The sequence below is a fragment of the Salmo trutta genome, chromosome 28 (assembly GCF_901001165.1).
Source record: "Salmo trutta chromosome 28, fSalTru1.1, whole genome shotgun sequence".
NCBI lineage: Eukaryota > Metazoa > Chordata > Actinopteri > Salmoniformes > Salmonidae > Salmo > Salmo trutta.
The window spans coordinates 5,374,006-5,399,674 of NC_042984.1; the positions used below are offsets into that span (position 1 = coordinate 5,374,006).

General features: G+C 46.3%; 1 protein-coding gene across 1 annotated transcript in view; it reads left to right on the forward strand.

Moving 5' to 3' along the window:
- LOC115165305 (E3 ubiquitin-protein ligase UBR4-like) overlaps positions 1-25,669 on the forward strand; it is a 125,507-nt gene that overhangs the window by 61,490 nt on the left and 38,348 nt on the right. The window contains 29 exon segments of the mRNA XM_029718365.1: positions 233-424; positions 1,224-1,294; positions 1,809-1,956; positions 2,545-2,679; positions 3,075-3,176; positions 3,621-3,791; positions 4,635-4,817; positions 5,030-5,188; positions 6,146-6,298; positions 6,595-6,822; positions 7,151-7,308; positions 7,507-7,678; positions 8,298-8,499; positions 9,260-9,423; positions 9,929-10,145; positions 11,129-11,345; positions 13,067-13,130; positions 13,367-13,501; positions 15,830-16,004; positions 17,107-17,238; positions 18,682-18,803; positions 18,983-19,094; positions 19,596-19,726; positions 20,843-21,020; positions 21,453-21,557; positions 21,953-22,090; positions 22,409-22,577; positions 25,131-25,227; positions 25,558-25,665. Of these exon segments, the coding sequence (XP_029574225.1) occupies positions 233-424; positions 1,224-1,294; positions 1,809-1,956; positions 2,545-2,679; positions 3,075-3,176; positions 3,621-3,791; positions 4,635-4,817; positions 5,030-5,188; positions 6,146-6,298; positions 6,595-6,822; positions 7,151-7,308; positions 7,507-7,678; positions 8,298-8,499; positions 9,260-9,423; positions 9,929-10,145; positions 11,129-11,345; positions 13,067-13,130; positions 13,367-13,501; positions 15,830-16,004; positions 17,107-17,238; positions 18,682-18,803; positions 18,983-19,094; positions 19,596-19,726; positions 20,843-21,020; positions 21,453-21,557; positions 21,953-22,090; positions 22,409-22,577; positions 25,131-25,227; positions 25,558-25,665 (4,338 nt within the window).

Here is a 25,669-nt window from a genome sequence, read left to right on the forward strand (position 1 = left end):
CTACCAACTGAGCTACAGTTGAGCCACACATACATACACATATTATTATATGTATGAAATATATATATTTCATATATATGTATGCATTCACTACTGTAAGTCGCTCTGGATAAGAGTGTCTGCTAAATGACTAAAATGTAAAAAAAAAAAAATGTAATTCAATCAAGAAAAAAAAAAAGTGTTATATTCTGAACTGCCCTGTCACCTCTCTCTCACTCTGTGTTCCCCTCAGCATGCCAGCATACTAGAGTGCTCCTGCCATATCATCTCCTACCTGGCTGATGTGATGAACGCCCTGAGACAGAGCAGTGGCCAGGGCTCCTCCGTGCTGCTGGTTGATGGAGAGGAGAAAGCTGTCGAGGTGGACTCAGACTGGGTGGACGAGTTGGCTGTGGAGGACGATGACTCACAGGCTGAGGACTCTGTACGGACCTTCCTCCATCATGTTTAGATAGAAATATATAGACATAGATAGGTTCTTTATATAGTGTGGAATAGATAGAAATATATAGATTAGGTCCGTACAGAGTCCTCCACACTATATAAAGTACCTATCTATATATTTCTATCTATTCTACACTATATAAAGAACCTATAGAAATATGTACTTTATATAGTGTAGAAGAGATAGAAATATATAGAGATAGGTAGGTACTTTATATAGTGTGGAATAGATAGAAATATATAGAGATAGGTAGGTACTTTATATAGTGTGGAATAGATAGAAATATATAGAGATAGGTAGGTACTTTATATAGTGTGGAATAGATAGAAATATATAGAGATAGATAGGTACTTTATATAGTGTGGAATAGATAGAAATATATAGAGATAGATAGGTACTTTATATAGTGTGGAATAGATTAAGAGAAGGCTAGAGGACTCCGTAAGGAACCACTTGATCTTCACGTCAGCTGTCTCACTATTAGAGACACTGGGATTTCAGAAAGGATTTCCCACACCGTGTCTTTCTGTGATTCCTCCCAGCCGATCTTCTTGCCTCTTCCTCAACCGTGTTATAGGAGAAGGTCCAAGCTCCTTCTCCTCGGACTTTCTTCTCCTATGCGTTTTGAGGAGGAGGGTGCGAGGAAGAGATTCATTGAGAGGGGGGGGGGGAAAAGCAGAGTTGTGTTCAGTAGGGTGAAACTGAGTGTAATGGAGAGGGAATACCATATCTGTTAATAATGGGGGAAAAACCAAACTAATTTCTCTCTGTGTCATAGGATGAAGACTCCCAGTGCAATAAGCTGTGTACCTTCACCATCACCCAGAAGGAGTTCATGAACCAGCATTGGTAAAATAAGCCACCTCCATCCCCCTTTATGTGATCAATACCATTCCTTCACGCTGTTCCAATAACCTGTACTTTCTGCCAAAGTGTGCAGGTAATGCCTCGTGTAAGAAATCTGGTGGGATTGCAAACATACTCCAACCCCCCCCCCCCCCCCCCCCCCACCACCACCACCAACCTATTCCAATGCTTTTACATTTCTAGGAGGTGGTGTTCTATATGAATGTACACTTCAGGAGAAAGGACAAAGGACAGGGTTATTGAGATGTCTCTAGTACACCTATTATAAGTCAACCTCTGTCTCTCTGTCTCTCTGTCTCGCTCTCTCTGTCTCGCTCTCTCTGTCTCGCTCTCTCTGTCTCTCTGTCTCGCTCTCTCTGTCTCGCTCTCTGTCTCGCTCTCTCTGTCTCGCTCTCTCTGTCTCGCTCTCTCTGTCTCGCTCTCTCTGTCTCGCTCTCTCTGTCTCGCTCTCTCTGTCTCGCTCTCTCTGTCTCTCTCTGTCTCTGTCTCTCTCTAGGTACCACTGTCACACGTGTAAGATGCTGGACGGGGTAGGTGTGTGTACAGTGTGCGCCAAGGTCTGTCACAAAGACCATGAGATCTCCTATGCCAAATACGGCTCTTTCTTCTGTGACTGCGGGGCCAAGGAGGACGGTACCTGTCAGGTGAGACCGAATACCTCAGGTCACCATGGGAAGAGAACCACTGCGGTAACTTTTGGCTTGCTATATCACTTATACCATCCATCCATTTAATTATCCTCATAACCATATCACTACCACAGTTAGCTTGGGATCTGGCTATTAAAGATAAACCTCAAAATATTACCTTAGGGAATCCATTCACGATCTCTGTTTTTTTTTGTTTTTTTTGTGTCTGTTTATCAAGTAGTACAACTTAAACATCTCAGAATTAACTGGCTGACATGATTCAACTTAAACAGAATTCTATTCAAGTAATTCATCTAGACAGATTTATATTGATCGAATTCATTCAACTAATTCATCTAGACAGATTTATATTGATCGTAGTACTATCTGCATGCCTTGCCTGTCTGTATTTTAACTGACGTATTAGCATAGGTGTGTGTGATTGTGTGCATAACTGTGGTCTTGTGTGCGTGCGTGCGTGCGTGTGTGTGTGTGTGTGATCGTGTGCATAACTGTGGTCTTGAATGCGTGTGTATGTGTGTGTGTGTGTGTGTGTTTTAGACGGTCTAGTATCTCCTCTAACTAACCTGTGATCGTCCTCAGGCCCTGGTGAAGCGCAGCCCCAGCAGTGGGATCAGCTCCACCATGAAGGAGTCGTCAGCCTTCCAGAGTGAACTGAGGATGCCTGAGAGTGTCATCCGTCACCAGAGCAGCCTGGGCTCTAGCGACAAGGGCAAGGTAAGATAAGGGAAAAAGGTGGATACCGAGTCAGTTGTTTAACTGAAATTTGTCTTCCGCTTTTTAACCCAACTCCTCTGAATCAGAGGGGGTGGGGGGGGGGCTGCTGCCATAATCAACATACACGTCTTCGGCATCTGGGGAACAGTGAGTTAAACTGCCTTGTTCAAGGGCAGAACGACAGATTAACATAAGATAGCGTTTGTCTATTTTCTCCGAAATTTGCCTTGTGTCATAAAAATTACGCCCGTGTTAACCTTTCCGCTCTTTGGATATCAGGCAAATTAAAACTCCTTACATGACATGAAGAGAGAAAAAAAAACATACAATATACAACGTCTAGAGGGCTGGGAGTTGTACAAGTCATTCTAAAAAAAACATTGTTCACGTCACAGGTGACTATCTGTGAGGGCAAGCCTGGCGACGAGGACCGTCCCAAGAAGAGCAGCGTCTGTAAGAACATCGAGGGATGCCAGGAGGAGCTGCTGGCCCAAGTGGTGAGGAGTTTCTACTGGATCAGAACGTCTCTGCACTCTGACGTCAGAGTTGTGCTAAGCTTTCAGTCAAAACAGTCACTTCTGTGTAAAGAAATGAGTATCGGGTATACACTGTGGGAGGACTAGGTATAACGGTTTCCAATACATGCTAAATTATACTCGTCTTGACATTCAGTGACATTTTAAGATCAGTATTTGTTATGAGACGTGTATGACAATATTATGACATTTTTACATTTAGTCATTTAGCAGACGCTCTTATCCAGAGCGACTTACAGTAGTGAATGCATACATTTCATTTCATGTATTTTTTTTATTTTTTTTTGTACTGGTCCCCTGTAGGGAATCGAACCCACAACCCTGGCGTTGCAAACACCATGCTCTACCAACTGAGCCATCATCATTGGCTGATGTTGACTTCCCTCCCCCTCTCTCTCTCTCCAGTCTGGCTCCTCCACGGCGGCGGTGGTTCTAGAGATGTTGATGTTTCTGATGGATGCCATCCAGACTAACTTCCAGCAGGCCTCCGCTGTAGGCAGCAGCAGCCGAGCTCAGCAGGCTCTCAACGAGCTCCACACTCAGGACAAGACTGTTGAGATGACTGATCAACTGATGGTACAGTACCACTGCTATACCTTTTTTAGTTCTTAACTATGAGTGTGGGACAAACCATGTTCCATGTAGTAGGCTGGGAGGCAGTATAGTGGTAGATTTGGAGGATTCAGTTCAGCAGTGAGACACTGGATTCAGTTCAGCGGGGTGAGACACTGGATTCAGTTCAGCGGGGGGGAGACACTGTATTCAGTTCAGCGGGGTGAGACACTGGATTCAGTTCAGCGGGGTGAGACACTGGATTCAGTTCAGCAGGGTGAGACACTGGATTCAGTTCAGCGGGGTGAGACACTGGATTCAGTTCAGCGGGGTGAGACACTGGATTCAGTTCAACGGGGTGAGACACTGGATTCAGTTCAGCGGGGGGGAGACACTGGATTCAGTTCAGCGGGGGGAGACACCGGATTCAGTTCAGCGGGGGGAGACACCGGATTCAGTTCAGCGGGGGGAGACACCGGATTCAGTTCAGCGGGGGGAGACACCGGATTCAGTTCAGCGGGGGGAGACACCGGATTCAGTTCAGCGGGGGGAGACACTGGATTCAGTTCAACGGGGGGAGACACTGGATTCAGTTCAGCGGGGGGAGACACTGGATTCAGTTCAGCGGGGGGAGACACTGGATTCAGTTCAGCGGGGGGAGACACCGGATTCATCCGATCAAGGTGTAGAACTTAGCTGGGACAAAAACCAGCAGTACTGCTGCGGCTCCAGGAGTAGCCTTGAGGCACAAGAACGTCTGAGCCTAGCGAAGTGTGAGAAACATGCAGTATTTGACGCACCATTGAGCCTCCTTTGTCCAGTCTCCTCCTCATGACTAACATGCCCCCTTCCTCTGCGTCTCCCCAGGTCCCTACCCTTGGTTCCCAGGAGGGAGCTTTTGAGAACGTGCGTATGAACTACAGTGGAGACCAGGGCCAGACCATCAGACAGCTCATCAGTGCCCACGTGCTGCGACGCGTCGCCATGTGTGTGTTGTCTTCACCCCATGGCCGTCGCCAGCACCTCGCCGTCAGCCACGAGAAGGGCAAGGTGGGCACGTTGTTGCACTAAATTGTATTTAAAAAGTTCAAAAGCAGGGTTTCCATCTTGATGTTATTTTGTGTGCTTTTTAGATACCAACCAATCTTGATTTCTCAGAACCTGAACGCTAGGTTCCCCCTTTCTGTCTGGTGCTGACCCAGGGTTCCCTAACCCTCTGCTCTCCTCTCGTCTCACTGTCCCACCTCTCCCCTCGTCTCCAGATCACCGTCCTGCAGCTGTCGGCTCTCCTAAAGCAGGCTGATTCCAGTAAGAGGAAGTTAACCCTGACTCGTCTGGCCTCGGCCCCCGTCCCTTTCACCGTGCTCAGCCTCACTGGAAACCCCTGCAACGAAGACTACCTGGCTGTCTGTGGACTCAAGGTTAGTCAGATTCATTACAGGGTCTTCAGAAGCTATGTCTACGATGCCTCACATCCTGTCTTCTTGCTTACCTCTCAACCATATGGGGGCAGAGGGTTCAAGGTCGTCCCCTTTGACCTTCTTCTCAAATGCATTTTCAGAAGGAGGCGAGGAGATGATACAAGTAATTGAGAAAGAACCCCTGTCTCTAGATTTAGGGCAGAGCTAGCTACATGTGTATATACAGTGCATTCGGGGAGTATTCAGACTAGGGCTGTTGCAGTGACCGTAGGTCACGGGTGATGAAGGCAGTATAATTCCACTCCAAGCTCTGATGTTGCTGCTGGTCATTAGTAGCCTACCAAACTAGCTAACTGCCTGGTACTCACAGCACTCTATTGTCCCTCTAATCACTCTGACATCGATGTAAATGTAACCGAAAACACTTCATGAGAGCCCAGGAGCTCATGTTGCGCAACATTTCTATAGGCAATGCAATTGTGTGAGATAACGGCTGACGGTCTGTGATGGCCTCTGTTAAAAACAGGAGGATCCCATCAGCTTTCTATAGGCTAGGCCTACTATATTTATTTCTCAACTCTCCTAATATTAAGCACATTGCTTTTCTTTACAACAGGAGTATATCCTACCTGGCTGCCATGAAAATAAACCACGGGGAAAATCGTCCTCCATTCGCTATTTAAGTGCCCAGATAACATGTATTTTCTCCCGCTGCCCCCGTTTCAATACAGGTGCATGATAGTGGTCCGTTCTAAATCAAAACTAATTTAACACACATTATTTAGTATATGTGAATACAAGATTTAATCAAGAATAGTCACAATAGTCAATCGCTGAATGATGCCCAGCATAAGAAACAATGCCTTGTTTTTGCTGCTATTTCGAATCATAGTCGCACACCTCATGTTGCCAAGCTGTCTGTTTCTCTCTCCCTCTCTCTCTCTCTCCCTCGTTCAGGACTGCCACGTGCTAACGTTCAGTAGTACAGGTTCAGTATCAGAACACCTGGTGCTTCACCCTCAGCTAGCTACTGGGAACTTCATTATCAAGGCCATCTGGCTGCCTGGCTCCCAGACAGAGCTGGCCATCATCACGGCTGACTTCGTCAAGGTATCACATCAGCTCTTTATGAAGTTTGCTTTTATAGTTCATGGCTAGGTGATAAATTCCTGGGCTAATCCTTTTGTTAACCAGCTCTTGAGCTGGTGTAATCTGCATGCCTTAGACAGGGACCTGACTGTAAAAACACAAACTAACAGAACAGAGCAGAATGGAAAATCCACTGTCTTTTGTTTTTCCTTTTGTCTTTCAATAGAAGAATGGAATAGAAGGGTTGATTTTTGCATAACAGCGTTGAGAGCCCAGCGTTGATTGGTGAGACTCTTCTTCTTCTTCTCTCCTGTTAGATCTATGACCTGTCAGTGGACGCTCTGAGCCCCGTGTACTACTTCCTGCTGCCGAGCTCCAAGATCCGAGACGCCACCTTCCTGTTCAACGAGGAAGGGAGGAGCATCATCGTCATCATGTCCTCCGCTGGCTACATGTACACGCAGGTCATGGACGAGTCGTCCAGCGCCCAACACGGACCCTTCTATGTTACCTCAGTCCTGGAGATCAACCACCAGGACCTTAAGGTATAAACACACCTGGGTTAAACGCAGAAATCGTTCAAATAGTTTCTCTGAACTCTGAAACACAGAGAGCCTTGCCTGGATTACCAGAATGATCCGGGTCAACTCAATCAAGCGTAGCTGAAGTATTTCTGAAAGAAAATCAATAATATCTAAATCCTGCATCGTAGCTCTGTGTTATTCCAAGACAGTAACGACCAGGTGGCAGACGAGTGTCTGTGTTACAGCCATGTTGTCCAGATGCTGCTGTTCTGTTGTCTGACGGACGGACTGGTGGACTGTCTGACTGGTCTGGTCTAGTCTGTTCTGACTGGTCTCTCTGTCCTTCCAGGACAGTAACGGTCAGGTTGCTGGCGGCGGTGTATCTGTGTACTACAGCCACGTTCTCCAGATGCTGTTCTTTAGCTACAGCCAGGGCAAGTCGTTTGCTGCCACCGTCAGCCGCAGTACCACCGACGTACAGAGACTCTTCACCATCAACGTCAAAGGGTAAGGACGACCAACTCGGGATCGAGTATGGACAAACTTTTTTTTTAGATGTAATTTATTTGTATTATTATTAAGGAGACAACTGGATCATTTGTTGTAATTGGACAACATTTGTCAGGAGTTATTAATACATTGAAAAATAAAAATGCATTAAAAAAATGTTTTTATCTTAACGTTTTCCCTCCTCTGTCCTTCCAGCTCTAATGGTGGCAGTAAGACATCTCCTGCTCTGTGCCAGTGGTCCGAGGTGATGAACCACCCAGGCCTGGTGTGCTGCGTCCAGCAGACTACTGGCATTCCTCTGGTCATCATGGTGAAACCTGACACTTTCCTCATCCAGGAAATCAAGACCCTGCCCGCTAAGGCTAAGGTATAGTACACACGCTGAACACACACACACACTCACACACACACACTGGTCAACAGGGTGAAACCTGACACCTTCCTCATCCAGGAAATGAAGACCCTGCCCGCTAAGGTATAGTAGACACGCTAAAGGCTAAGGTATAGTACACACGCTGAAGACACACACACACACACACTCTGGTCAACAGGGCGAAACCTGACACCTTCCTCATCCAGGAAATCAAGACCCTGCCTTCTAAAGGCTAAGGTATAGTACACACGCTAAAGGCTAAGGTATAGTACACACGCTAAAGGCTAAGGTATAGTACACACGCTAAAGGCTAAGGTATAGTACACACGCTAAAGGCTAAGGTATAGTACACACGCTAAAGGCTAAGGTATAGTACACACGCTAAAGGCTAAGGTATAGTACACACTAAGGTAGGATATCAGAGCCCAATAAACACTCTTTCTCAGTTTGTCTTTCCTTGATTCCTTTTCAAAAGGCATTGGAGGGAGAACATCAGGTCTTCTGTGTTTTGAGGAGGAGGCAAGGAGAGAGAACCCCACTGAGCCACACACACACACACACCCCACCCCACTGAGCCACACACACCACTAATCCTCCTGTCTTCTCCCGTCAGATCCAGGACATGGTAGCTATCCGTCACACAGCGTCTAACGAGCAGCAGCGTACCACCATGATCCTGCTGTGTGAGGACGGTTCTCTGAGGATCTACATGGCTAACGTAGACAACACTTCCTATTGGCTCCAGCCCTCCCTGCAGCCCTGCTCAGGCATCTCCATCATGAAGCCTGTCAGAAAACGCAAGGCCACTGCTGCCAGTGAGTTAAAGTAACAGCCGCCAGTCGTGCCATCGATCTGTCAGTCGGGACGCCGCTCTGTTGTACTACTCCAAATCCTCGGTTTTCACTTCACTCGTTCAGTTTGGTTTTCCAGATTACCGGCGCCATGTTCTATCCCCAAAATGCTTTAGACAACTGAATAAATCGCACACATTTTCTCCAGAAAGGCTACTGTATGTAGCATCTCTGCCGTATGTAGCCTCTCTGCCGTATGTAGCCTCTCTGCCGTATGTAGCCTCTCTGCCGTATGTAGCCTCTCTGCCGTATGTAGCCTCTCTGCCGTATGTAGCCTCTCTGCCGTATGTAGCCTCTCTGCCGTATGTAGCCTCTCTGCCGTATGTAGCCTCTCTGCCGTATGTAGCCTCTCTGCTGTATATTTTTCAGTCTTTTTATTTCTTTACTTACCTATTGTTCACCTAATACCTTTTTTGCACTATTGGTTAGAGCCTGTAAGTAAGCACTTCACTGTGAGTTCTACACCTGTTGTATTCAGCATTTCACTGTAAGGTCTACTACACCTGTTGTATTCAGCATTTCACTGTAAGATCTACACCTGTTGTATTCAGCACTTCACTGTGAGTTCTACACCTGTTGTATTCAGCATTTCACTGTAAGGTTGTATTCGACGCACGTGACAAATAAAATGTGATTTCATGTTCTCCTTTTCTAGTTTGAATATGCTAAAAAGGATCACTTGATATCTAATGAATGGCCTGTTCCACTTGCCGCTCTGTTCCAGCCACTCGTACCTCCAGTCAGGTGACGTTCCCGGTCGACTTCTTTGAGAACAACCAGCAGCTGACGGAAGTGGAGTTCGGAGGCAACGACCTCCTTCAGGTTTACAACGGACAGCAGATCAAACACAGACTCAACTCCACTGGGATGTATGTAGCCAACACTAAGGTATGAAGAAAGATGACTTTTGTCTTTTGTTACAATGCCCACACCTCCTTCCAACTCGCTACAGCTCTGGGCTTTGGTTAAACTGCTCTGGGATAACTAGAAATACACTTCCAATCTTTCATTAACCTGTTTTGATTATTGCAAAGCTGTCATCGAGGCCAAAGGGTGGTTACTTTGAAGAATCTCAAATATATTTTGATTTAACACTTTTTTTTTTGTGGTTACTACATGTTTCCATATGTGTTATTTCATAGTTTTGATGTCTTCACTATTATTCTACAATGTAAAAAAAATAAAGAAAACCCTCGAATGAGTAGGTGTCCAAACTTTTGACTGGTACTGTAAATATATTTATGGAAGACTGTTTGACCATTTGGAGAAAAACTGACACATACTGTATTTGTACATGCTATTCAAACTGCATTTATCCTGAACCCTTTTTTTCTCATCTTAAACATGTCTTTCTCATCTTAACGATATGGTTATCTCTTCCCCCTCTGCCCAGCCGGGAGGCTTCACAGTAGAGACGGTGAACAACAACATCTCCATGGTGATGACAGGCATGCGGGTGCAGGTGGGCACCCAGGCCATCGAGCGGGCACCTTCTTACCTGGAGATCTTTGGGCGAACCATGCAGATGAACATGACCCGGCCGCGCTGGTTCGACTTCCCCTTCACCAGGGAGGAGGCTCTGCAGGCAGACAAGAAACTCTCCATCTTCTGTAAGAACACATGAACACAAGAAAATACAGTAACGAGGGTTTGGAACTCTGTAACGAGGGTTTGGAACTCTGTAACGAGGGTTTGGAACTCTGTAACGAGGGTTTGGAACTCTGTAACGAGGGTTTGGAACTCTGTAACGAGGGTTTGGAACTCTGTAGCGAGGGTTTGGAAGGCGTGTAGCGAGGGTTTGGAAGGCGTGTAACGAGGGTTTGGAAGGCGCGTAACGAGGGTTTGGAACTCTGTAACGAGGGTTTGGAACTCTGTAACGAGGGTTTGGAAGGCGTGTAACGAGGGTTTGGAACTCTGTAACGAGGGTTTGGAACTCTGTAACGAGGGTTTGGAACTCTGTAACGAGGGTTTGGAAGGCGTGTAACGAGGGTTTGGAACTCTGTAACGAGGGTTTGGAAGGCGTGTGACGAGGGTTTGGAACTCTGTAACGAGGGTTTGGAACTCTGTAACGAGGGTTTGGAACTCTGTAACGAGGGTTTGGAAGGCGTGTAACGAGGGTTTGGAAGGCGTGTAACGAGGGTTTGGAAGGCGTGTAGCGAGGGTTTGGAAGGCGTGTAGCGAGGGTTTGGAACTCTGTAGCGAGGGTTTGGAACTCTGTAGCGAGGGTTTGGAACTCTGTAACGAGGGTTTGGAAGGCGTGTACAGAATATACGTTATGCATATTATCACAGATGCAGAGCCTTCCAACAGCGCGAGATCTGCTGCTGCAGCACGTTAGAAATTCAAAAATGAGCGTGAAAAGTTATCTGCTGTGCAAACGCTTAACTCTGGAAAAATGTAAATGTTCCCTTGACCACTGTCTCTGACTAACCTCTCCTTTTTCTTCGTTCCTCCAGTCAGTGCGTCAGTGGACCCAGCGGGCATCACCATGTCTCTGTCTAACCTCTCCTTTTTCTTCATTCCTCCAGTCAGTGGACCCGGCGGGCATCACCATGTCTCTGTCTAACCTCTCCTTTTTTCTTCCTTCCTCCAGTCGGTGCGTCAGTGGACCCGGCGGGCGTCACCATGCTGGACTCTATAAAGATCTATGGTAAAACCAAGGAGCAGTTTGGCTGGCCTGACGAGCCCCCCGAGGACTTCCCCTCTGCCTCCGTCAACAGCGTGTGCTCTCCCAACCTCAACACCGGCAACGGCACCGGGGAAGGGGACATCGCCACACCAGCCTCCACCGGCGGCACCGTGCTGGAGAGGTTAGTGTTAAACGCCACAGGGTTCAAAGGTTAACCAAAGGTCCACTAGACTAGAGACAGGTTCCACGAGATGGCCAAGTTACAAAGTCAAAAATTGTCTAAATCTTCAATGTATGAAAAGAAAAATGAGCTTTCTGGTCTTAATTTAAGGTTAGGGCTAGGCATTAGGTTAGCACTGTGGTTAGGGTTGAAATTACATTTTACGACTTGGCTAGATGGGTGACGACCCTAGAGACAGGGTCGTCTGGGTCATTGCTGTGCGAAAATTATCGGACCTTTCCTTTTGACTATGCACATGGGTCGTGTTCACTAGACATGTATGGTAACAGGAGAGGGGGAAAAAGCTCTGAAACGGAGTGACTATCCATACTTATCCAAAAATAAACACTTATTTTGTTTTCCATGCAAAACATTTTACAACGATGTGCCCTAATGAACACGACCCAGGCTACGACCAGTAGAATGACATTAGCTGTAGAGCTTAATCTGTCTTTAATATCTAGTTATCTCTCTCCTGACCCCTCAGTCTCTCTGTAATATATTGCTATCTCTCCTGACCCGTCAGTCTCTCTGTAATATCTAGTTATCTCTCTCCTGACCCCTTAGTCTCTCTGTAATATATAGCTATCTCTCTGTGATATATAGTTATCTCTCTCCTGACCCCTCAGTCTCTCTGTAATATCTAGTTATCTCTCTCCTGACCCCTCAGTCTCTCTGTAATATCTAGTTCTCTCTCCTGACCCCTCAGTCTCTCTGTAATATCTAGTTATCTCTCTCCTGACCCCTCAGTCTCTCTGTAATATCTAGTTATCTCTCTCCTGACCCCTCAGTCTCTCTGTAATATCTAGTTATCTCTCTCCTGACCCCTCAGTCTCTCTGTAATATATAGCTATCTCTCTCCTGACCCCTCAGTCTCTCTGTAATATATAGCTATCTCTCTCCTGACCCCTCAGTCTCTCTGTAATATCTAGTTATCTCTCTCCTGACCCCTTAGTCTCTCTGTAATATCTAGTTATCTCTCTCCTGACCCCTCAGTCTCTCTGTAATATATAGCTATCTCTCTCCTGACCCCTCAGTCTCTCTGTAATATATAGCTATCTCTCTCCTGACCCCTCAGTCTCTCTGTAATATCTAGTTATCGCTCTCCTGTCCCCTCAGCCCATGCAGTCTGTATAGTAGGGTCAGACATTCAGGGTGTGTGTGTGTGTGTCTGTCTTTGGCATGTGTGTGTGTGTCCACTGCATGGCTGCAATCATAATGGCTTGTTGTTCTGCTTCTTCCTGTGTTCACTCATTTTCTTCTTGGTTTCTTCCTGTGGTCCTCACACATTGTTTTTCTTTTCCTTTGCTCCCAAAAATACAATCAATAAAAAAGTTGTGAAACTGAGTCCTTATCAACCTTGGACCGGTTAGTAATCGCTCTTTCTCTGCTTGTTAGCATGGTGTGTGTGTGTGTGTGTGTGTGTTTTGTGTTTGTGAGACTGAACATACCATGTGAATTGCACTCTTCAAAAATACCAACATTTTGGATGTTTGCTCTAACAACGATGCAACTCATTATTACATCTTGGCTTGTTCTCACTTTAAACATTGAACGGATGTTTTGATTGGTTTCAATTCAATAGACTAGCTTCGATTTGAAGTTGTTTTTTGATTTGATTGTTTGATAAATTAATTTATTGATTTAATTTATCAATGAATTGACTACTCTCTCTCTCTCAGGTTGGTGGTGAGCTCCCTGGAAGCTCTGGAGAGCTGTTTCGCTATGGGCTCCTCCAATGAAAAGGCAAGGCCTTCACTACACCTTTCACAGAGAAAGACGGTCTCATTTGACACTACACTTTTTTTGTTTTGTTGTTGTTGCGTTGTCAAAATCAGGCCCACAATCCTCCATTCAGTACCAATGTAGTAGTAGTATGTTGTACACTAGACAGAGACTGAAGCTTGATGTTGTGTGGGTTTATGATCGAGCTTTACCAGACAGAAACCATGTGTAGTAAACTATGATATGTGACTGTTCAGGAGAAGAACAAGGCTGCGGCGCTGGAGTTAGCCACCCTGCTCCTGTCCATGGCTACGCCCTCTGGGGTCCAGCAGCAGACCAAGGGCCTTCTGGCCAGCCTGCACACCAGCCGTACTGCCTACCACAACCACAAGGTAACTAACCGTACACACCAGCCGTACTGCCTACCACAACCACAAGGTAACTAACCATAAATCAAAATCAAATCAAATTTATTTATATATCTCAAAGTGCTGTACAGAAACCCAGCCTAAAACCCCAAACAGCAAGCAATGCATGTGAAAGAAGCACAGTGGCTAGGAAAAACTCCCTAGGAAAAACTCCCTAAAAAGGCCAAAAATCTAGGAAGAAACCTAGAGAGGAACCAGGCTATGAGGGGTGGCCAGTCCTCTTCTGGCTGTGCCGGGTGGATATTATAACAGAACATGGTCAAGATGTTAAAATGTTCATAAATGACCAGCATGGTCAAATAATAATAATCATAGTAGTTGTCGAGGGTGCAACAAGCACGTCCGGTGAACAGGTCAGGGTTCCATAGCCGCAGGCAGAACAGTTGAAACTGGAGCAGCAGCACGGCCAGGTGGACTGGGGACAGCAAGGAGTCATCATGCCAGGTAGTCCTGAGGCATGGTCCTAGGGCTCAGGTCCTCCGAGAGAGAGAAAGAAAGAGAGAATTAGAGAGCAAATTTAAATTCACACAGGACACCTGTTAAGACAAGAGAAATACTCCAGATCTAACAGACTGACCCTAGCCCCCCGACACATAAACTACTGCAGCATAAATACTGGAGGCTGAGACAGCAGGGATCAGAAGACACTGTGGCCCCCATCCGATGATACCCCCGGACAGGGCCAAACAGGCAGGATATAACCCCACCCACTTTGCCAAAGCACATACACACCAGCCGTACTGCCTACCACAAGGTAACTAACCGTACACACCAGCCGTACCACCTACCACAAGGTAACTAACCGTACACACCAGCCGTACTGCCTACCACAAGGTAACTAACCATACACACCAGCCGTACCGCCTACCACAACCACAAGGTAACTAACCATACACACCAGCCGTACTGCCTACCACAAGGTAACTAACCGTACACACCAGCCGTACCACCTACCACAAGGTAACTAACCGTACACACCAGCCGTACTGCCTACCACAACCACAAGGTAACTAACCATACACACCAGCCGTACTGCCTACCACAAGGTAACTAACCGTACACACCAGCCGTACCACCTACCACAAGGTAACTAACCGTACACACCAGCCGTACTGCCTACCACAAGGTAACTAACCATACACACCAGCCGTACTGCCTACCACAAGGTAACTAACCATACACACCAGCCGTACCGCCTACCACAACCACAAGGTTACTAACCATACACACCAGCCGTACCGCCTACCACAACCACAAGGTAACTAACCATACACACCAGCCGTACTGCCTACCACAACCACAAGGTTACTAACCATACACACCAGCCATACTGCCTACCACAACCACAAGGTAACTAACCGTACACACCAGCCATACTGCCTACCACAACCACAAGGTAACTAACCATACACACCAGCCGTACCGCCTACCACAACCACAAGGTAACTAACCATACACACCAGCCGTACTGCCTACCACAAGGTAACTAACCGTACACACCAGCCGTACTGCCTACCACAAGGTAACTAACCGTACACACCAGCCGTACTGCCTACCACAACCACAAGGTAACTAACCATACACACCAGCCGTACTGCCTACCACAACCACAAGGTAACTAACCATACACACCAGCCGTACTGCCTACCACAACCACAAGGTAACTAACCGTACACACCAGCCGTACCGCCAACCACAAGGTAACTCATTTTCCCTTGACTAACGTTTTCTCCTCGTTTTGGCTTTTTAAAGCGACTAAGGCTACATCAGGCTCAAAGGACCATGGGAATCTAACGGGCCCTCGTTGAAGCCTAATGTGGTCTCCTCTTTGTGCTTAATGAATGTGTGAGATTACGTTCGCGTGTGTGAGACCAGTCCCACTCACCTCTCCCCTCTGTTACATGTCTCTCCCCTAGGACCAGTCCCACTCACCTCTCCCCTCTGTTACATGTCTCTCCCTTAGGACCAGTCCCACTCACCTCTCCCCTCTGTTACATGTCTCTCCCCAAGGACCAGTCCCACTCACCTCTCCCCTCTGTTACATGTCTCTCCCCTAGGACCAGTCCCACTCACCTCTCCCCTCTGTTACATGTCTCTCCCTTAGGACCAGTCCCACTCACCTCTCCCCTCTGTTACATGTCTCTCCCCAAGGACCAGTCCCACTCACCTCTCCCCTCTGTTACATGTCTCTCCCTTAGGACCAGTCCCACTCACCTCTCCCCTCTGTTACATGTCTCTCCCTTAGGACCAGTCCCACTCACCTCTCCCCTCTGTTACATGTCTCTCCCTTAGGACCAGTCCCTGTTGAGCAACGCGGTGCAGTGTCTGAACAGCTGTAGTCGTGACAGCAGAGACCTGGACCCTGAGTTGTTCCAGCGCCTGGTCATCACGGCACGCTGCATCGCCATCATGAGACCCAGTAACCTGGTGCACTTCACCGAGACTAAACCTTCTGGTACTGATCCAGGTAACGACCTATTCACTGAGACCTTCTGGTATTGATCCAGGTAACGACCTATTCACTGATACCTTCTGGTACTGATCCAGGTAACATCCTATTCACCGAGACTAAACCTTCTGGTATTGATCCAGGTAACGACCTATTCACCGAGACTAAACCTTCTGGTATTGATCCAGGTAACGACCTATTCACCAAGACTAAACCTTCTGGTATTGATCCAGGTAACGACCTATTCACCAAGACTAAACCTTCTGGTATTGATCCAGGTAACGACCTATTCACCAAGACTAAACCTTCTGGTATTGATCCAGGTAACGACCTATTCACTGATACCTTCTGGTATTGATCCAGGTAACATCCTATTGACTGATACCTTCTGGTATTGATCCAGGTAACGACCTATTCACTGATACCTTCTGGTATTGATCCAGGTAACAACCTATTCACTGATACCTTCTGGTATTGATCCAGGTAACATCCTATTGACTGATACCTTCTGGTATTGATCCAGGTAACATCCTATTGACTGATACCTTCTGGTATTGATCCAGGTAACGACCTATTCACTGATACCTTCTGGTATTGATCCAGGTAACAACCTATTCACTGATACCTTCTGGTATTGATCCAGGTAACAACCTATTCACTGATACCTTCTGGTATTGATCCAGGTAACGACCTATTCACTGATACCTTCTGGTATTGATCCAGGTAACAACCTATTCACTGATACCTTCTGGTATTGATCCAGGTAACATCCTATTCACTGATACCTTCTGGTATTGATCCAGGTAACGACCTATTCACTGATACCTTCTGGTATTGATCCAGGTAACGACCTATTCACTGATACCTTCTGGTATTGATCCAGGTAACAACCTATTAACTGAGTTTTAGATCAGTTTAGTCTGGACACTTTAATATTGACTAGTCAGATATTCCCGTCACAAGATGAATCCCCTGCTGTGGTTTTACAGCTCTCCGTCCCCACTACATGTATGTATTATTGTCTCCACAATCACTGTTAGGAAACAGTTCGATTTCACTACTTCATTCAGGTCAATAATAAGAGGTCAAAGTTTGACACTTGTTTTTTTTCTTTGTTCAGAGATGACTGAGGAGGGCCAGAAACAGATGGACAGTGAGGGCTGTAACTTCATCATGCAGCTGGTCAATAACTTCTGGAAGCTCCATGCCCTCAAACCGAAGAACGCTTTCCTGGCCCCTGCCTGTCTGCCAGGTAAACTAACATTGTCTTTCCTGGCCCCTGCCAGGTAGACTAACATTGTCTTTCCTGGCCCCTGCCTGTCTGCCAGGTAAACTCACATTGTCTTTCCTGGCCCCTGCCAGGTAGACTAACATTGTCTTTCCTGGCCCCTGCCTGTCTGCCAGGTAAACTAACATTGTCTTTCCTGGCCCCTGCCTGTCTGCCAGGTAAACTAACATTGTCTTTCCTGGCTCCTGCCTGTCTGCCAGGTAAACTAACATTGTCTTTCCTGGCTCCTGCCTGTCTGCCAGGTAAACTCACATTGTCTATCCTGGCTCCTGCCTGTCTGCCAGGTAAACTCACATTGTCTTTCCTGGCCCCTGCCTGTCTGCCAGGTAAACTAACATTGTCTTTCCTGGCCCCTGCCTGTCTGCCAGGTAAACTAACATTGTCTTTCCTGGCTCCTGCCTACCTGCCAGGTAAACTCACATTGTCTTTCCTGGCCCCTGCCTGTCTGCCAGGTAAACTCACATTGTCTTTCCTGGCTCCTGCCTGTCTGCCAGGTAAACTAACATTGTCTTTCCTGGCTCCTGCCTGTCTGCCAGGTAAACTCACATTGTCTTTCCTGGCTCCTGCCTACCTGCCAGGTAAACTAACATTGTCTTTCCTGGCTCCTGCCTGTCTGCCAGGTAAACTCACATTGTCTTTCCTGGCTCCTGCCTACCTGCCAGGTAAACTCACATTGTCTTTCCTGGCCCCTGCCTGTCTGCCAGGTTAACTCACATTGTCTTTCCTGGCCCCTGCCTGTCTGCCAGGTAAACTCACATTGTCTTTCCTGGCTCCTGCCTGTCTGCCAGGTAAACTCACATTGTCTTTCCTGGCTCCTGCCTTTCTGCCAGGTAAACTAACATTGTCTTTCCTGGCCCCTGTCTGTCTGCCAGGGAAACTCACATTTTCTTTCCTGGCTCCTGCCAGGTAGACTAACATTGTCTTTCCTGGCTCCTGCCTGTCTGCCAGGTAAACTCACATTGTCTATCCTGGCTCCTGCCTGTCTGCCAGGTAAACTCACATTGTCTTTCCTGGCTCCTGCCAGGTAAACTCACATTGTCTTTCCTGGCTCCTGCCTGTCTGCCAGGTAAACTAACATTGTCTTTCCTGGCTCCTGCCTGTCTGCCAGGTAAACTCACATTGTCTTTCCTGGCTCCTGCCTGTCTGCCAGGTAAACTCACATTGTCTTTCCTGGCCCCTGTCTGTCTGCCAGGTACTCTAGCATCGTCTCATAGCTGTGTAGTATTCAGTTTGGTGACATATTTTCAAACCAACATTTTTGTTTTACTTTGGATTTGTTTTGGCGCACGGCGTGTTCTACTTAGAACTTTTTTGATCTGCTGTAAAAAAAAATATAAAAAAATATGGATGTTTGTGAAGACTAAATTTATATTAATCGTCAATCGATCCATTGTTGTTCCTCTCCAGGTCTGACCCACATTGAAGCTACAGTAAACGCATTGGTGGACATCATCCATGGGTTCTGCACCTGCGAGCTGGACTACATTAACGTTGCCTCCAAGATCTACATGCAGATGCTACTGTGTCCCGTATGTTCCTCAGTTACACTTTAGACATAGACCTGTGAAAAATAGATTTGCAATAGTCATTTTTTTGCTGTGTTGATTCTGGATCTGCATTTTTTCTGTGTTCAAACTTGTTTCTTTAGCTAAATAGCACTTAAATTATGTTTTTTTTAAAAAGTGATTTATTCTGTTCTGTATTCCAGGACACGTCTGTTAGCTTCGCCTGTAAGCAGGCCCTGATCCGAGTGCTCCGACCCAGGAACAAACGCCGCCACGTGACTCTTCCGTCTCCCCCTCGCTCCAACACACCCATGGGTAGGTATCTCCTACCCCTGAATCAGACCAGGGCTTTCAAACCCTGTTTTCCTGGAGAGCAATATTCCTGTAGGTTTTCACTCGAATCCCATTTTGTAACTAATCTGATTCAGTTTATCAACCCAGCTAATAATTAGAATCAGGTGTGTTAGATTGGGGTTAGAATGAAAACCTGGAGGACGGCAGCTTGCCAGGAACAGGGTTAGATAGCCCTTAACTAGACCAATAGAACAGCCAGAAAGTGTTTGCAAGTTAATTTCAGAACGGTATAAATAAAAATAAATAAAAAAAGATACTTTTGTTTAGACTTTTCAGTTTTTCTTTCTTTATTTTAGAATATTTTTTCAACATCTTCTGCTCTATTAATCTCTTAGTTTTCGGAGCGAAGGCTTGGACAAATCAGAAACCACTAAATGTTTCCATCGACACTGTGTGTTCTCCTCCTTTCTCCTCCTTTCTCCCTGTTCCTCCATCTCTTTCTCCCTGTTCCTCCTCCTCCAGGAGACAAAGACGATGATGATGAGGATGATGTTGATGACAAGATGCAGCCGTCGGGCCTGACGGGAGGAGATGGGGGCAGGCAGGAGAGTCAGGAGCAGGGTGAGGTCGACCATGGCGACTTTGAGATGGTGGTGAGTCTCTTTGAGATGGTGGTGAGTCTGGTCCAATCGCTAGTGTCCACTCCTCCTCACCCACTCCTCATGCACACTGTAGTAATCTAGTGTCCACTCCTCATGCACACTGTAGTAATCTAGTGTCCACTCCTCCTCACCCACTCCTCATGCACACTGTAGTAATCTAGTGTCCACTCCTCATGCACACTGTAGTAATCTAGTGTCCACTCCTCCTCACCCACTCCTCATGCACACTGTAGTAATCTAGTGTCCACCCCTCATGCACACTGTAGTAATCTAGTGTCCACTCCTCCTCACCCACTCCTCATGCACACTGTAGTAATCTAGTGTCCACTCCTCATGCACACTGTAGTAATCTAGTGTCCACTCCTCCTCACCCACTCCTCATGCACACTGTAGTAATCTAGTGTCCACTCCTCCTCACCCACTCCTCATGCACACTGTAGTAATCTAGTGTCCACTCCTCATGCACACTGTAGTAATCTAGTGTCCACTCCTCCTCACCCACTCCTCATGCACACTGTAGTAATCTAGTGTCCACTCCTCATGCACACTGTAGTAATCTAGTGTCCACTCCTCATGCACGCTGTAGTAATCTAGTGTCCACTCCTCATGCACAAACAGGACTCAAGTCGCATTACCACGGTAACATCCCGCCCTTAAAGGGGCAGGTGAACATTTTTGTCTCAGTAATATTTTTGTTAAAAGACTCAGGGTCACAGAAAATGTGATTTTAAACAATTTGTCACATTACATCTTGCTACTAATATATGTATTGTTTTAGAAACATGACAAAGCATGCTCATCTGTTTTTTTTTTTTTTTTGTGTTGGTATAATTTTAGAGGGACATTTTTTGGGGGGCTGGTAAAAAAAAAATCTGGTTTGCTGGTAGAGTTTTAAATATATCTGCAACAGTGGCTGGTGGACCAAAAAGTACATTTTAGGCCCTGCAAATAGCCATATTAACATCTGTGATATGTACAAAAAATATATATATTTATATAAACACACACCAAAATACTGTTCATGATGGAAAAATGTTAAACGTTATCTGTCATTTTGACAGGGTTTGCTTATTGTCTGTTATGTCTGGTCTGTGTATCTCTATCCAGTCTGAGTCCATGGTTCTGGAGACAGCGGAGAATGTGAACAATGGCAACCCGTCTCCGCTGGAGGCTCTTCTGGCCGGAGCCGAGGGCTTCCCCCCGATGCTGGACATCCCCCCAGACGCTGACGACGAGACCATGGTGGAGCTGGCCATCGCGCTGAGTCTTCAGCAAGACCAGCAAGGTCAATACTCACTAATACCACACCGTCGTGAGAGTCATACACTTGAATATTCATATTTTTAAAATTAATACTCCAGTCCAGATAATACATATTGTGGTACCTTAATCTGGTTTGCCAATAATCTTTTGCCTGGAAAAGTTACCTATGATGTTTATCGACTGACTGTTTCTGTACCCTTGCTTGACATGACAGCATAGTTTGCTAATCCTAGCATCGCCATTAGAATCTGGATCAACAAACCGCTGTCTGTGTGAGGGAGTTGAGGTTTGACAACCCTGTTGTAGTTGTAATATTCTAGGCTCTAGCAGCAGTGCCCTAGGTCTCCAGTCTCCAGCTCTGTCAGGTCAGACTCACTGTAGCAGTGAGCTGTGTTTGTGTGAATGTTTAGCTGTGTTGATAATGATGTTGTGGTGTTGTTATGGGTTGATCCAGGCAGCAACAGCAGTGCCCTAGGTCTCCAGTCTCTAGGTCTGTCAGGTCAGGCTCCCAGCTCTTCTTCTCTGGATGCAGGGACCCTGTCAGACACCACCGCATCAGGTAATGAAGCTCATTCTACACACAGACTACGACCAACTTTTTAAAATCTGTTTTAAAACACCACTCTCAGGGACGGTTTTAATCCCCATTGGTTCTCCATTGAAAGTGTCTTGTAGTTCAAGACTAGGATTAATCTGGGTTTGGGCAACTGGACTCAGTTGGACTCAACTGGACTCAGCTTCTATTCCATTAACAAAAAAGCAGAATAGGGAGGAGGGAGGGTGTTTTTCCTGTAACAGCTGTGCTTATACTTCTAGAGGAGGGAGGGTATTTTTCCTGTAACAGCTGTGCTTATGCTTCTAGAGGAGGGAGGGTATTTTTCCTGTAACAGCTGTGCTTATGCTTCTAGAGGAGGGAGGGTATTTTTCCTGTAACAGCTGTGGTTATGCTTCCAGCCCCAGCATCAGACGATGAGGGCAGCACGGCCGCCACGGACGGTTCTACGCTACGGACCTCTCCGGCCGAGCACGGGGGCAGCGTTGGGTCCGAGAGCGGGGGGTCTGCCATCGACTCAGTGGCAGGAGAACACAGTGGTGAGTTGACACACAGAGGAAACTGTAAATGGCCTGTTCAAATGACCTTCCTGCTTTCCTTGGAAGTGATCTGATTTTAGAAATGACTGGACATGTGAACGCCACGTGGTGGAGCTGTTGTGTTCATCTGTCTAATTAGTTATTATTTCAAGGAAAGGAGGCAGGAAGGATGCACTTTTTAAGCCAAATCGAATCACAACTAATCCCTAGCCTTGTACCCACTAAACCACTAAGTCCTAGGCACTTGGCGGAGGTCTGTTTCCTCATGTTCGTCTTCTTTCCTCGTCTCTCTCTCTCTCTCTCTCTCTCTCTCTCTAGCGTCAGGCCGTAGCAGTGCGTACGGGGACACAACCGTTGAGGGCCACCCAGCAGGACCAGGCAGTGTGAGCTCCAGCACAGGGGCCATCAGCACCACCACAGCCCAGCAGGAGGGAGACGGATCGGACGGAGACGGCGAGACAGAGGGGGACATCCACACCAGCAACAGGTCAGGAACCACCAAGGCACTGACTTTCCCCATTTTTGAACTTTGAACTGTTTGCAGTGGTGGTCCTTAGAAACGTTGCGATTGACCATCACTTCTCACGGAAAGAAGAATCTCTAAGGAGATTTTTGATTGCGTATCTGATATCTGTGCATATAGTACCAGTCAAAAGTTTGGACACACCTACTCATTCAAGGGTTTTTCTTTATTTTTACTTTTTTCTACATTGTAGAATAATAGTGAAGACATCAAAACTATTAAATAACACACATGGAATCATAGATTATTCAAAGTAGCAACCCTTTTCCTTGACGTCTTTGCACACACTTGGCATTCTCTCTACCATCTTCACCGGGAATGCTTTTCCAACAGTCTTGAAGGAGTTCCCACATATGCTGAGCACTTGTTGACTGCTTTTCCTTCCCTCTGCAGTCCAACTCATCCCAAACCATCTCAATTGGGTTGAGTTTGGGTGATTGTGGAGTCCAGGTCATCTGATGCAGCACTACATCACTCTCCTTCTTGGTCAAATAGCCCTTACACAGCCTGGAGGTGTTTTGGGTCATTGTCCTGTTGAGAAACAAATGATAGTCCCACTAAGCCCAAACCAGATGGGATGGCGTATTGCTGCAGAATGCAGTGGTAGCCATGCTGGTTAAGAGTGCCTTGAAATCTAAATAAATCACTGACAGTGTCACCTGCAAACAACCATCACACCACCTCCTCCATGCAGTGAAATGCTGAACACAACACGTGTAGACCTTACAGTGAAATGCTTCCTTACGAGCCCCTAACCAACAATGCAGTTAAAGAAAATACGGATAAGAATAAGAAATAAAAGTAACAAGTAATTAAAGAGCAGCAGTAAAATAACAATAGCGAGACTATATACAGGGGGGGGGGGGGGGTACCGGTACAGAGTCAATATGCAGGGGGCACCGGTTAGTTGAGGTAATATGTACATGTAGGTAGAGTTATTAAATTGACTATGCATAGATAATTACAGAGAGTAGCAGCAGTGTAAAATAGGGGGAGGCGGGGGACAATGCAAATAGTCTGGGTAGCCATTTGATTAGATGTTCAGGAGTCTTATGGTTTGGGGGTAGAAGCTGCTTAGAAGCCTCTTGGACCTTGACCTGGAACTCTGGTACCGCTTGCCGTGGGGTAGCAGAGAGAACAGTCTATGACTAAGGTGGCTGGAGTCTTTGACAATTTTTAGGGCCTTCCTCTGACACCGCCTGGTATAGAGGTCCTGGATGGCAGGAAGCTTGACCCCAGTGATGTATTGGGCCGTCTGCTCTACCCTCTGTAGTGCCTTGTGGTCGGAGGCCGAGCAGCTGCCATACCAGGAAGTGATGCAACCAGTAAGGATGTTCTCGATGGTGCAGCTGTAGAACCTTTTTGAAGATTTTGCCAAATATATTCAGTCTGAGGGGGAATAGGTTTTGTCGTGCCCTCTCCAAGACTGTCTTGGTGTGTTTGGACCATGTTAGTTTGTTGGTGATGTGGACACCAAGGAACTTGAAGCTCTCAACCTGCTACACTGCAGCCTCGTCGATGAGAATGGGGTCGTGCTCGGTCCTCTTTTTCCTGTAGTCCACAATCATCTCCTTTGTCTTGATCACGTTGCGGGAGAGGTCTAATGTCCATTGCTCATGTTTTTTGGCCCAAGCAAGTCTCTTCTTCTTATTGGTGTCCTTTAGTAGTGGTTTCTTTGCAGCAATTTGACTATGAAGGCCTGATTCACACAGTCTCTTCTGAACAGTTGATGTTGAGATGTGTCTGTTACTTGAACTCTGTGAAGCATTTATTTGGGCTGCAATTTCTGAGGCTGGTAACTCTCTAATGAACTGATCCTCTGCAGCAGAGGTAACTCTGGGTCTTCCTTTCCTGTGGTGGTCCTCATGAGAGCCAGTTTCATCATAGAGCTTGATGTTTTTTGCGACTGCACTTGAAAACTTTAAAAGTTGTTGAAATTTTCCAGATTGACTGACATTCATGTCAAAAAGTAATGGACTGTCGTTTCTCTTTGCTTGTTTGAGCTGTTCATGCCATAATATGGACTTGGTCTTTTACCAAATAGGGCTATCTTCTGTATACCACCCCTACCTTGTCACAACACAACTGATTGACTCAAACACATTAATTTGTGGAATTTCTTTCCTCCTTAACTTTTAACAAGACACACCTGTTAATTGAAATGCATTCCAGGTGACTACCTCATTAAGCTGGTTGAGAGAATGCTAAGAGTGTGCAAAGATGTCATCAAGGCAAAGGGTGGCTACTTTGGAGAATCTCATAAAATATATTTTGATATTTTTTTGGTTACTACATGATTCCATGTGTGTTATTTCATAGTTTTAATGTCTTCACTATTATTCTACAATGTAGAAAAAAAGTCAAAATGAAGAAAAACCTTTTGAATGAGTAGATGTGTCCAAACTTTAGACTGGTACTGCATATCTAACCACGCCTGTTGTCTCTATGGCAACAGTGTAGTAAGTAGAATTGTTTGGATTGCTTTGTTTTCTGACGTTCTTCTTGTATCTGTCCCAGACTCCACATGGTCCGTCTGATGCTGCTGGAGCGACTCCTACAGCACCTGCCCCAGCTGGACAGTGTAGGAGGAGTCCACGCTATCCCTTACATGCAGGTACTAGCCCATTACTGTTGTACTGGCCTTTCATCCACTCAAACTTGTCTTTTTTTTTTTACTGCCAATGATTTTGCAGATACCGACTCTTTGGGAGGATTTGGAACTGTCGTGATATTCATATTTTTTTTTTTTTACTTTAGTTGAACGTACTGATTGGGAGGCTGTCGCAAATGGCACCCTGGTCTAAAGTAGTGCACTATATAGGGAATAGGGCTCTGGTCTATAGTAGTGCACTATATAGGGAATAGGGTGCCATTTGGAACCTACCCTCAGTCTTTCAGGATATAGAGCATTCTGCTAAATGACTGAAATGTCAATGTAATGCAGGTGGTCCTGATGCTGACCTCTGACCTGGATGGAGAAGATGACAAGGACAAGGGAGCCCTGGACGACCTGCTGGCTCTACTCATCACCGAGCTGGGCATGCACAAGAAGGTAC